The sequence below is a fragment of the Pavona decussata genome, unplaced genomic scaffold (assembly GCF_977016875.1).
Source record: "Pavona decussata unplaced genomic scaffold, jaPavDecu1.1 SCAFFOLD_1, whole genome shotgun sequence".
Lineage (NCBI taxonomy): Eukaryota > Metazoa > Cnidaria > Anthozoa > Scleractinia > Agariciidae > Pavona > Pavona decussata.
In genome coordinates, this window is record NW_028145425.1 from 1005001 (window position 1) to 1017721 (window position 12721).

At 37.0% G+C, this 12721-nt stretch overlaps 1 protein-coding gene across 1 annotated transcript in view; it reads left to right on the forward strand.

The window, feature by feature from the left end:
- LOC146490142 (uncharacterized) overlaps positions 1–9519 on the forward strand; it is a 13279-nt gene extending 3760 nt beyond the window's left edge. Inside the window, exons 2-7 of the mRNA XM_085105640.1 lie at positions 1–112; positions 2084–2228; positions 4394–4561; positions 5346–5579; positions 6853–6974; positions 9144–9519. The exon at positions 1–112 is cut by the window's left edge and continues 132 nt beyond it. Coding sequence (XP_084961766.1) covers positions 1–112; positions 2084–2228; positions 4394–4561; positions 5346–5579; positions 6853–6974; positions 9144–9315 — 953 coding nt within the window. The 3' untranslated portion in view covers positions 9316–9519. The remainder of the gene's footprint in view (positions 113–2083; positions 2229–4393; positions 4562–5345; positions 5580–6852; positions 6975–9143) is intronic.
- Positions 9520–12721: the final 3202 nt, after the last annotated feature.

Genomic DNA, 12721 nt, shown 5'->3' on the forward strand with positions numbered 1-12721 from the left:
CAGTGGGGAACCTGGAAACCCCGTTCGTCGACAAGAATGTGTATGCACACATGTACAAAGGTCCGAAGCCTAGAATACTGGATTCAGATCCAAGCGCTGTATCTGCATTGAGGTAAACCTATCGTGTTCGTATGCATTCATGTAATTCAACATTACATTTCATTACACAGAGCCTTAGGACTGTGCACTCAAACATATCTTTGAAAAGCTATAATAACAATAATAATAATAATAATAATAATAATACGAAGAAGCAAAGACTTAGAAAAACATTTGACTATAAAAAATTGCGATAAAACATTTCGTAAAAACATTATAAAAAGGTTAAAAAACACGACGTTTCGATTTTCGTTTTCTAGGGCTCTCATAGATTCCATCATTAGTAATTTTCTTCGTAATGTATCGGAACAGGCAGCGGAAGAGAAGCCTGAAGGCGGTCGTAAGATCAGAATTATCCTTCCTTTTAAGGATCAAGTAGCTGCCAATGCGGTTCGCAGGCAATTTAACGACCTAAGTAATAAGATTGGCCCCATATTGCAGCCAGTTTTTGTTAGTAGGAAATTAGAACATGATCTTAAGCCTAGGGAAGTTAAGCCGTCGATTGTGAATCAACAATGCGTTGTTTACTATTTTTCATGTGATCTGTGCGATGCAGATTATGTCGGCTATACAGCCAGACACCTTTTTCAACGCGTTGCTGAGCACAAGAACTCGGCAATTGGCAAACATTTTCTTGAAGCTCACGGGAGCAAACACCTATTGAATCAGGGCCATTTTAACATCTTGAGAAAGTGTCAGAGCAAATTTGATTGTTTGGTATTTGAAATGCTGTACATCAAGAAACTTAAGCCTTGCTTGAACACTCAAACGGACTCTATACGTGCGAAACTTTTTGTTTAACCGGTAGCATTCTTCAATGCTACTATTTTAATTAATATCTATTGTCCATTTTTGTATTTATAGCCGCAATCTTGCATTTTTAATTTCACTTGATAATGATGTAATGTACATCGAAACGTCGTGTTTTTTAACCTTTTTATAATGTTTTTACGAAATGTTTTATCGCAATTTTTTATAGTCAAATAATAATAATAATAATAATAATAATAATAATAATAATAATAATAATAATAATAATAACGGGGTCCTGTTGACTAAGAATTAAAAACTCACAAATAAGAACAATTAAAATATGTAAAAGCAAAACATGCACTAATTTAGAACTACAGTAAAAATTTACAGATAAAAATCGTCCAAGGCTTTCCTGAATAAAAATCTAAGACATATTTGCAAATGAAAGGGCTTTGGTAGTGATGTGTTATTCAGTCAGTGAACAGACAGACTAAGAAAAAAATATAATCTGAGTTCCCCAAGCAGGAGCGAACTAATGACCTTCCCATGACTAATTTAAGTGCTCCACCTTAAAGCCATGGGAGACTCGTGGGAGTTAGGCTATTAAATTAGCTTCATGTGACATAACTTTGTTTTAAAGAGAAATTACGACATAATTAAAAGGCCTGCAGCTTACATAAACGTACTTTACGTTGCATAGTAAAGGTAATAAGAAGTAAAATATGAATAAAATATAATATAATCAAGAACTTTTGAGCACTGAAAGAGATTTTGGTCAACGATATTAAATATTTTTTTGAAAGCAATTAAAGATGGCTGAAATTTTCGTAAAATTAAGGTGGCTCTGAGCCCCTTTATATATTCTTTTAAATGTTGTTGTTGTATCTGAACATGATGATGTATGATTGCAGTTCCATAATAAAAAAAAAATTGGGTCAGCGAGCTCGAGTTTTTTGGGCTGTTTGTTAACAGTTTATACTATTGCTTCTATAATGTCCAAAAAAGTGGCCACGGCTTACTTACCAATTTTTAGGTATTTGTGTGATGTTGTTGCTGTTTAAATTGAAAAGAGTGGTAGCTAGTATTGATTTGTGAAAGTATAAGCACTACTGAGAAGACGGTGCCAGCTACCTTACCTTATGTCGTGTTTGATGAAGCTACTTGCTTTCCAGTAGATGGCTTAAGTATAGCGTGCATATTCAATAGAATGATTGTGACTCCCTGTTCCTAGTTTTGCAGGATTTGATGCAGTCACACTTGCCAACAATCATTTGAATGACTTTGGTTCTCAGGGTGTCACCTTAACAATAGAACTTCTAAAAAAGACAGGGATCAGATATTTTGGTGAAAATTATGGAACGTGGGACTCCCCTCAGGTAACTTTCAGTCAAACAGAATGGGTCAGTTATTAAAAGGCAGTTTAGTCGGTGTTTAACAAAACGACGTTCTAAGTTATTTTCAATTTTGCTAACAGTCATATCTAAGCACTGGCTGCTTCTGACGGCAACAAGAAGGCTTGCATCCCAGACTAGAAAACTATTTATCTCATAAAAATATACCAGTTATTAACAGATTTGGAGGCCCACTGATTGTCTTAAGCCGCGGCCTAGGTTAGACTGTTTAAATAACTGGCCCAATGTTTCTTTGCGTGCGGCTTTGCAACTTTCGAACTAATATTGGACCGTTGAAAGATGGTTCATAAAACGAAAAAAGAAATGAAAAGAAAAAAAAAAGCTCCCCACAGGTTGTTGGTCTTGCTGCAAGTTTGTTCGCCTAAAATATTCTTCCTTATTATTAGAAAACTTTTCCCAAGACCGTTGGACCTGAGATTAACTGAAATTGAAGAACATACTAAGACCATTGAGGCTGAGAGTCAGTTAAGAACGTTTTGGTTGTGACTAGTTTTATTTTCGCCGCAAACTCTGGTATCTTAATTGTACGTTGCGAATCTCTGTGGTCGATTCATTTCCTATAGCCAAATTTACCGATAGTTGGATGCTGCGACATCTTGAACAGAGCATGTCACAAGCAACTTGACACCACATTACGGAAGATATTGCTCTTTGATAGGAGTCTTGCATGATCACTTCTGCACAGAATTATTGAGATACTATAAGTTAAACAGGTAACTTAAAAACATCTTAAGAACTTTTTCAAGCTCAAATCGCCAAAAACGAACTTTCAGCCTCAGCGGACCCCCCAAATTACACGAGGGTAGGTACCTCTTTAGATTCGTTTTGGAAGATAAGAAATTTTGCTCCGAATGTCATAAACAAATTTTCGCAACAGATAAGCCTGCTTTTATAGGAAAAAAAATTGAGTTTCAGTGTAAAAAAAAGTTTCGGTGTAGTAATAATTAAGGTACTTTTGTGAATGATATGTCGTTCTTTCATTTTCGTCACCAGGTGTCGTCTGCATAATATATTTATTTCAGCCAATTTGGACAATAGTTCTAGTAAAATTGTCAATTTGAAAAGGCGTACCTCATTTTGCCGAAGGAACTTGCAAGACAACTTTCAACTGGCACAATGGATATTGGCCCTTTTTATACTAGAGGACCCATTATGCGTCTGAAAAAACAATCTTCCGTTGTATGTATTGAAAGACGCACAAAGGACGATAGCTTGTCCAGACGGGTTATGTGCCTAGCCTTGTGCCCCTCTTTATACTACAGACGCATAACCAGACGAACAACAAATTTTTCTCCAAGTTCGTAGAGACGGATTATTCGTCCTCTACTGGCCGTTCTCTACTGAAGCAAGCGAGTTGTTCGCGGCGGTTGCAAAATGCTCCAAGCAATCTATTCATTAAAATACCAATGTTTTGTAGGGAATTTGCAAAGTTGCACGCAAAGGGACATCCGACTTGACTACCATTTGCTTTTTTCAATCGTATCTAGGCATCGATAACATGATTGGTATACCTTTTCTACTTGAATTGGTAAGCTTAGAAAGGGTAACTTCCAAGGATACTACGTTTACCATGCACACGATGTTTCCGAAAGAATTCTTTGATGTAGACATTCGATGATATGGAGCAGCTGCAGATATAGATCTTGTTTAAATATATTTTCTTACCCTATTTAGTTGCGGGGAGGGGTGGGGGCACATTTTGCACTTGGTAACTTTAATAACAGTAAAGCTATTACATTGCAACTTGGAGGTGACATAGTAGGACAAAAACTCTTTGGGAGCACTTCATTTAGTATTTAAAAAGTTATGTATGTAATTTTAATGTGTAATTTATTTACCCACGAATCACCAAAGAGCTCTAGGAGTTCGTTCAAAGGTGCCCGTGCGTTCTAGTTTGAATTGAAATTTGAAGATGTTGGTTTTTGTGGAGGGAGGAAAACCGGAGTACCCGGAGAAAAACCCCTAGGAGACCCACGTATGACGCCGAGTACGGGAATCGAACCCGAGCCACATTGGAGGGAGGCGAGTGCTATAACACCACGCCATACCTGCAATTTGTGCCCCCTTACCCTACACCACTCAAAGGCTGAATTGGGTAATTACATTTTCTCTCTTTTGTTTCCTTGTAGAAACCTCTCATTATGGAAGCAAAAGGAATAAAGATTGGGTTTCTTGGTTATTGTGACTCCCCCACTAGGTCAGGTAACAACTGTACAGAAATGAGGAAGCTCTTCAAGTCTGGCCCTGCAATTTATGCGGATGATATTGCAACCAGAGACGTCAACAATTTGAAAGAGGTAGCTAAACTGTGAATGATAAGCCCCATTCGCACCAAGAAAACAAGTTTAATTAAACCAGAAATTGGTAACAGACAGATGAACCATTGGCTTTGACATAGGATTCAAGTAAACCTTAACTTATGCTTTCATTTGTGCTAAATCTGTAGTCGACAAAAATCTGAAAGTAGATTTTATGAAGGAAACAATTTTAAAATGTATTAACCAAACAGCTTTAAACGTGTCTAAGCCTTGGTGTGAATGGGGCATTACACGTATGCCGAATTAGACCCACTTAAACCTTTGAAGAACTTATTTCTCGAAAGCGTACACTAAGCATGTTAGTGGTTTCTGACAGAAAATACTTTGCATATTTGTCACCCCTGAATGATATGGTAATTTCCCATCAGGGCTTCTAAGGTGTCCGACTACCAGTGCATAGGTAAACTAGAAGCGATTGTCGCCAATCGCAAAGTGATAACTCGTTTTAACGTTTTCATACTGAGTGAACCTATAACTTTACAACAAACGTAAACCCGCCACTCGAATATGTTCCTTCGAATATGTCCTTTCCGTTTATTCAAAATTTTAGTATTTTGTAACCAAAATAGAGCTACAACTTTTAGGCGCAGGAATATTTTTTTTCTGTTGGTGGCTTTTTTAATAAACGATTTAAAACGGATTTAAAGAAACCGAATAGTAAGTTGCTCCAGTTAAACGTTATGCCGCGCTAAATTTAGAATTTGGGCTTTGTTAAGTCACAAAATAGCATTGATTACTAACGTGGTGATTTTTACTTTTCAAGGCTAAGGTCGACATCATTGCCGTTTTCATGCACTTTGGATTAGAACTTTACAGACGACCAGTTCCTTATCAGCTTCGTATAAGCAAACATCTGACGTCTCTTGGTGTGCAGGTCATCATTGGAGCACACCCACACGTACTACAGCCACATTGTCTCCATGACAACAAACTGGTGGCATACAGTTTGGGGAATTTTTTGTTCTACCCTGTACAACCCTTCAGTGCAGTTGAGCCGGTATGTATTATCATCTCCCAAGTGACTTTTAGCATTTTATTTAAAAAGGTGACGTTTAAACACGACTACCATGTCACGTGACATGGTAAATATGGCTGCGACTTGAAAATCTTGAAACCCATGAATAGAAAAAAAATTGTCCAAACTCCTTAGGGAACTGATCAAAACAAATCTGTTCGAAGAGGATCCAACTTGTCTGGGGCAGGGGGGTTATCGAAGAACACTACCGACAAAATTTTATTTGCTTTAAAATTATTTTGAGTTGACGCAGAAATATTCAGCTAGCAAGAGTCAACATGGCTAGCCAAGAAAAGTGAGGTTTGAATCTTACTGTCTTTTTTTACTGCTGGATAAAAGGGGTGGCTATGCAGTAAATACACCATCTTTTAAGGTTGAGGAAGGGGCGAGCAGGCAGAAAGCACCATCTGTTTTGTGATTTGGTGGTTCCTGTTTGAGTGTAGTAGTTTTGACCACCTCCTTTATACGTGGAAGGTAGGATTTCCAAGATACGACGTATAACTTTCCCCAGCAACGATATGGTTGTTCACTTGACCCCCCCCCCCCTCCTTAAGTAAACGTTTAGATATACCCGACAGCTGTTATCAAGCGTGAGCGCTGGAGAAAATGATGCCCGCTTTTATTTTATTTCACAGCAAAAATTAAAATAGATGTCCCACGGATTCATGGTGACGGGATGTGTAGTTAAACCATTCAGGAAGTTTTAGAATGAAACAAGTTCAATAGGCCTGGTATCCTTTCACGGTTTTCTGCAAAGTCAGTGTGTGAATCGAACGTGCCATTTTAAAGAGTTGGTTCTTAATCTTTTTCGTTCAGTTAACAATATCTATGGGTTAGACATCCGTCTTAGAACGGTTTTCATCTGTCATAGTCAGCCGGCTTGATGGTCCGATTATACAAGGAATGCACCATTTTAAAAGTTGGTTATAACCGATTATTTTTAATGGCATACTATGAAAATGATAAGCCTGATTTTAAAGGAATTCGCTTGAGAACGGAATATCACTAGCCTAACACGCAGTCCGGGGCGGTGGGGGGGGGGGGGGGGGAGGGGGGTGGAGAGGTAATACGAGTCCACTGAAAACGACTGCGTGGGAGCCTAGCATTTCACCAGTCTTTTAAGTCAGTGACACGTTCCATCTGCCAAAGTAATCGCTTTCGCCATTCATTTGGAAAGCTGCCACGTTCTTGTGTTCGTCTCGATATTTTAACGGCCCATGTACGTTTTAAAAGATTCCTTTTTTTTATTTTTCAGGATTTGTATGGAAGATTAGGGATGAGACCCAATCAAGACAAAATAGATGCATTCGAACATTTCGTTCTTGGAGACTGTAAAAACTTGAGATTGACTCAGATGCTGAAAGTCACCATATCCAGGTAAAACTCGCTAGTACAGTTATGTTTAATCAGGGCCCGTGGAGCGGGTTTTAAGTAGGGGGGCTAAAGCGAACGCGTTAGCGTGAGACAACTAGGGGGATCCGGGGGCATGCTTCCCCTGAAAAATGTTTTAACTCAAGTCTTCTGAAATGTACCAAAAACTGTCAACACTGATGTAAATTTTCGATCGTATCAACTAAAATATGTTTTCTTTTCTATTGAAGTAAGCACTCAATGCTTCAGTCTGGCACTTACATTTGACCAACACAACAGGCTGATGAGGCAGAAATTTTCGACTTGTTTTCTTGTGAAAGCCAGCAGCTTGTAAAGACCCAGAATCGTTTTTCATGTCTCCGTAAACCATATTCCAGGATGACTGTAGCTGACATAATTCTCCGTTTCAAATATTTACTCGTAACGGTGATAAGTAGCTTTCATAAATGAATGCCTTTGTGCAAAAACTCCCTCGAACTTATTTAGTGATGAAACTTTTATTTTGTGAAGCACCAATCCTCGAACGAATGAAAATAGAAACAACAACTGAAATTCCTTTATTTCACGGTTCAAATCTGGTCGTCCTTTCAGCATCAGAGTAACGACAAACTGTCTGAAATTGTTGGGTTTCTAGGGGAAAACCTTAATATACTTAATAACATGTAAGGTAAGTTGTTTCTGTAAGTGATGGATATGATTAAGTAAAATAAAATAAAATATATTTTTAACCGTCCAAAAATTGGGGGGAGGGGGCCTAAAGGCCCCCAGCCCCTCCCCCTTTTAGGTTAGAATTTCGTCAGTGTTTTACATGCGAGTATAAAATCGCACTACATACAGAAAGTGTAGAGCGTAACCCGACTTCTGTACTATGAAGCAGCTAGGAGTATTACCACTCTTTCCTGGACGTCGAAGAGATGCTAATCCATCAAAGGGTAACCTTGCGGTTTTTTCGCTGACATGTGTAGCACGAACATTTTTTAAGTATTGTTTTTGTTTTCTTGTGCGATACTAATGTTTTTGTATTTATTTTTTGCCAGCTTATTCACGCCATTTGCACAAAAATCAATTTTGAGGACAACTTTTTCTCTTCACGGCACGGTGCCGGTAGCCGATCAGACAATCTCTCACTGCGATGTTGAAACTAATGCCAGATTTTCAAATTGATCATGAGCTCTGCATGGGGTGCTTGTAAGGTTACTGTGGAAGTGTGGTTGACTTGCCGAAAAACTAGAAGGGAATATATCGTCAAACACTTAAACAATAACTCTTTGGACTAGATGTCAAACATCCTAATTTGAGTAAACGGAGAGTAATAACAATTATAATAATAATAATAATAATAATAATAATAATAATAATAATAATAATAATAATAATAATAATAATAATAAGCCTTAAATAAAATAATTATGTTAAGCCATTTAAGTGTTTTCATCGCGATGAACAGAACTTTAAGTATTTAGATTTAGGATTTTATCAGATGATAAATAGTTTTAGCATTTAATAACTAGGATTTTTATGATTAGAAGTTCGAAGGTTAATTGTAAATTTGTAATTTGTAATTTGGTCGTTACATTGATTGGCAACGGCTGGCCGCCCAATCATTGTTTAAGTAATCTGGGCATCCAGAAGTTTTTACTGCCATTTTATAATAATAATAATAATAATAATAATAATAATAATAATAATAATAATAATAATAATAATGATAATAATAATAAGAAGAATTCTTTATTAACATATTTCAAGCAAATTGCTATTCACAAGTTAAAAGTAGGAAAAGAACTATTAAAAACTATTTACAATTTATTTTGATGAAAAAGAGACAACTTTCAAGCCGTTTCTAATAATGATAATAATAATAATAATAATAATAATAATAATAATAATAATAATATATAAACATTGTCGAGAGTTTGCTTGATTCATGTCACGATGGCGAGAGTTGACGAGAGTTGTCGGTCGATGGCGAGGCGAGAGTTATCAAGAATGGGTGAGAATGTTAGTGAGACCTTTAAAGAAGCTAGTACAGGAGTTTAGGAGATTCTTTCGAGCCCTCTCGTACGCTGTAGCCGAGTTTTATACTGCTCACAGTTTTTCTTAAATCAAACATTAACATGGTATGTAGATATCAGTTTCATCCAACTCGACTGATTTTTATCACTTGTGTTTCAGAAATGGTGTGTTAGGTGCTGAATATCTGCCATTGAGAATCAAAATTGATAAAGAAACCAAGCGAATTTACCCTGAGCCTCTGAAGAATGCCAAATGGATTACAGTTTGCGGAAAGGAGGACACGCAATGCCGAAAAGGTTTCAAAGATTCATTAAAACGAAAACTAAAGTAGATGTCTTAAGGAGTCTCAAAAAGTTTTTCTAGCCTTTGAGAGCGGATCTGGAAATCTGCGCAAACAAGTGCACGATGGCTGCTACGAAAAACATTTAAGGATAATAAACACAACAACCTCCATTTGACTTTGGGATGTGGTATATTACATAAAAAAAGTATTATTTTCGACTCATAGCTGAAATAATTGTTATATATAAGAAAAAAAAAACTAAAGCCAAATAAATCTCATATTTACTCTTGCAATTTTCTGTTTTTCTGGGGTACAAGTAAAGGCTTTTGTTTTAGTTATTGTCCTTTTTGTGTTGTTTTTATATTTAACACAAAAAACATGAGAAACAAAAATTGGATAAACAAATTTCTTTATATAATTCAAAGGTATCATGTAGACTTGACTTAAGGGACAACTGGAGGTCCCATAACTTACCGGTGATTATTACCATTGGGAAAGGTTTATTGCAACGGTTCCTCGTTCAGCGTTTACGTTCTGGACATCTCGGGATAGTTCGAGAATCTTTGATTTCATAAGGAAGGTCCCAAATAATTACTCGGGCCGTGAGGCACCGAGTTAAGTTCTCGGTCGCGTTCTTTTTTTCTTTATTTTTTTTTTCTTTGTGTCCGCGATTGTCCGAGTGATAATGTATAAAACTTTGTATATGACCAAATGACGTGTCACATCAAGATGGCGGATGCGAGACAAATGACTGAAAATAAGACTTTCGCATTCATAGACAGAAGTATCTCGGATAGTCTTAATGACTTCTTTAAATCGTTTCTGTCCAAACCTGTAAAATATCCGGACTTGAACACTAATGACGGAAAACGCTTGCAAAAGTTTGCGTTTTAATACAATGTCGGCGATCACCACAAGATTGGGTAGAAAACGTAGAACACTTGAATGTGGCCTTCACGACGATTATAAAGGAAATTGCGATCTTTTAGCGCGTCACTACGACCCGGGGTCACACAGATACATATCTGACTCACGGTTAGTATTGAAAAGTAATCAATGTACAAATGTTTTCTGTCTCCAAATCAAAATTGAAAACGTAAGGATTAAAGTATCCGTATGAAGCACAAGCTATTCTACTTGACAAATGTCGTTTTCCCCTGTATTTCATTCTGACTGCTAGTAATGCAATTCTATCTGGTGTTTACTTATTGCCTCACTATATCTCTGTATCTATCGATTTGGGGGAGTTAGCGATGCTGGAGGTTATCACTGTTAAAAGATCGTAGGCTTACGCACCACCCAGTCAAATATGACCCGAGTTCAAGCTGATAACAGCTTCTTGTTCAAAGGAATTTTTGTGTGAGGTTTATGACAATGCGGGAAAAGTAGATTTTAACAAGGCTCAATAAATCCAAAACAAAAATTGGGAGTAACTACACATTTTTTTAGGGTTAATTAGGGCTCAATGTGGAAAAAATCCATACGTTTGAATTTTCAAGGTTTTAGAATTATAGAAATAAATAAAAAATGCGTAGTAATGCCCAATTATCTTTTGGATTACGAAAGCCCTTGCTAAGACCTACAATTCCTGCATAGTTATAAACTGCCCCAAATACCTCTATGCTAGAAAGCCAAGCTAAAAATCGAGAAAGAGGTTCACTCCTTTCTGTTCTTAAATTCGTCAAAATATCAAAAAATGGAACAATAAAATCATTGCCTTCTGGTCTAAAATTCGCAAAAATTGCCAAAACTCTAACAAGACATTCATCCCTTACTCCTTTTCAAAGCCGTCGGAATGGCTAAAAAGCTAGCAATAACTTCACTCCTTTCTGGTCTCAAAGTCGTCAAAATAGCCAGAAATCTAGTTATAAAAGCAACCCTTTCTTCTCTGAAATGAGTAAAAAAAGAAATCGGGTAAAATGTTCATACATAAAAATAGCCAAAAATGGGGCAAAACGTTCACTCCGGTGTGGTCTGAAATCCGTGGAAGTGGCCAAAATTTTAGCAATAAGTTCATTCGTTTCCGATGTTCAATTCGTGAAAATAGCCAAAAGTCGAGCAGTAACTTGATTCCTTTATGGTCTCAAATTCGCGGAAAAAATAAACATCGAGCAATAAGTTCATTGCTTCTGGTCTCAAATTTGTGAAAAGAAATATTTCTTTTGGAAACAGATCTGTTGCGAGAAAACTATCGCATCGTACCGTATCGTACGTGGTGTGTTGTGATGTGTTCTGTTGTCTTCTGTTGTATTGCATTGAATTTCATTGCATTTCGATTCTCTGATGTGTTCTGTTGTCTTCTGTTGTATTTCATTGCATTTCTCTGGCGTTGTGTAGTGTTTTGTTAAGAAGGCATGTTTCCTTTGTTTTGTGTTTGTTGTGTTGAGTATGTTTTGTCATTTCATTGTGCTTGCGTTGTGTGCTATTGTGTCGTCCTTGTCTAGTGTTGTTTTGTGTTTTGTTTTGTCGAGGGGTGATTGGAGGAAACGTAGTAGTACATTATGGAAAGCAATCTGTATACTGTGCGTTAGGTTAACTGATTCCACCCAAACCATCCGGGTGGTGTCGCACTTATATAGGCAAATAACAATAGCTTGATAGCAAACCAATCAGAAGCGAGTGGCGTCATCACGTTTGAACCAACAGGAAAAGAAGCAATAGAATAATTAATGCAAAGAACATGACATAATTCAAATGAATTAACATAAGTGACTAAACACAAAGAAAGAGAATGTAGATAGACCAGCAATAATGTCCCAAATATTCGCGTTTGGTAAACTCTGCTGCTAGATAAGAACAGAAAGAGATTCGCGTCAGATATTTCTGATGATTGAGCTATTGGAAGACAAGCATTCTCCGGAATTCGACCTGAAACAACCTTTGTTTCAGTCTTGTTGGTTTCTTGGCTAATTGGGTTGGCTGGTGTGTTGACGTAATTGCAAATCAGCTATGTTCGTTTGCTGTCAAGTCATTTTGTTGAGTAAACCTCAACTTCCTTCCAGTTGATCCCTTGAAAAGTACAAAACTTTCCGTTCGATTCCTGTTCGAAACTGAACTTAAAGGATCGTATGGTGGTGATTTCTGTAACGGTATACACCTTTACTGCTACTAGTTATAACTTGCGCGCGACAATTTCTGGACTCAAATTCGTGGCAATAGGCCAAAATCCAGCAATAAGTGGACTCCTTTCTGGTCTCAAATTCAAGAAATTAGCAAAATATCGCACTTATGTCCAGGATCGATCTTGTTAGCAAAAATTTGCTAGCAAATTTTTTTCGCAATTGTCGCAAGAAAACTGCTATTAGAAAAGTATAGAAGAAATAGCAAAAATCGCAAAAATAACAAGACTTTTTCTTGCCATGTGAAAAGATTGAGTAACAAATATGGCGAAAAAAGCAAGAATGACAAATTTAACGAAAATCAAAACTTTTGCGACATTTGCGATATTAGCGGA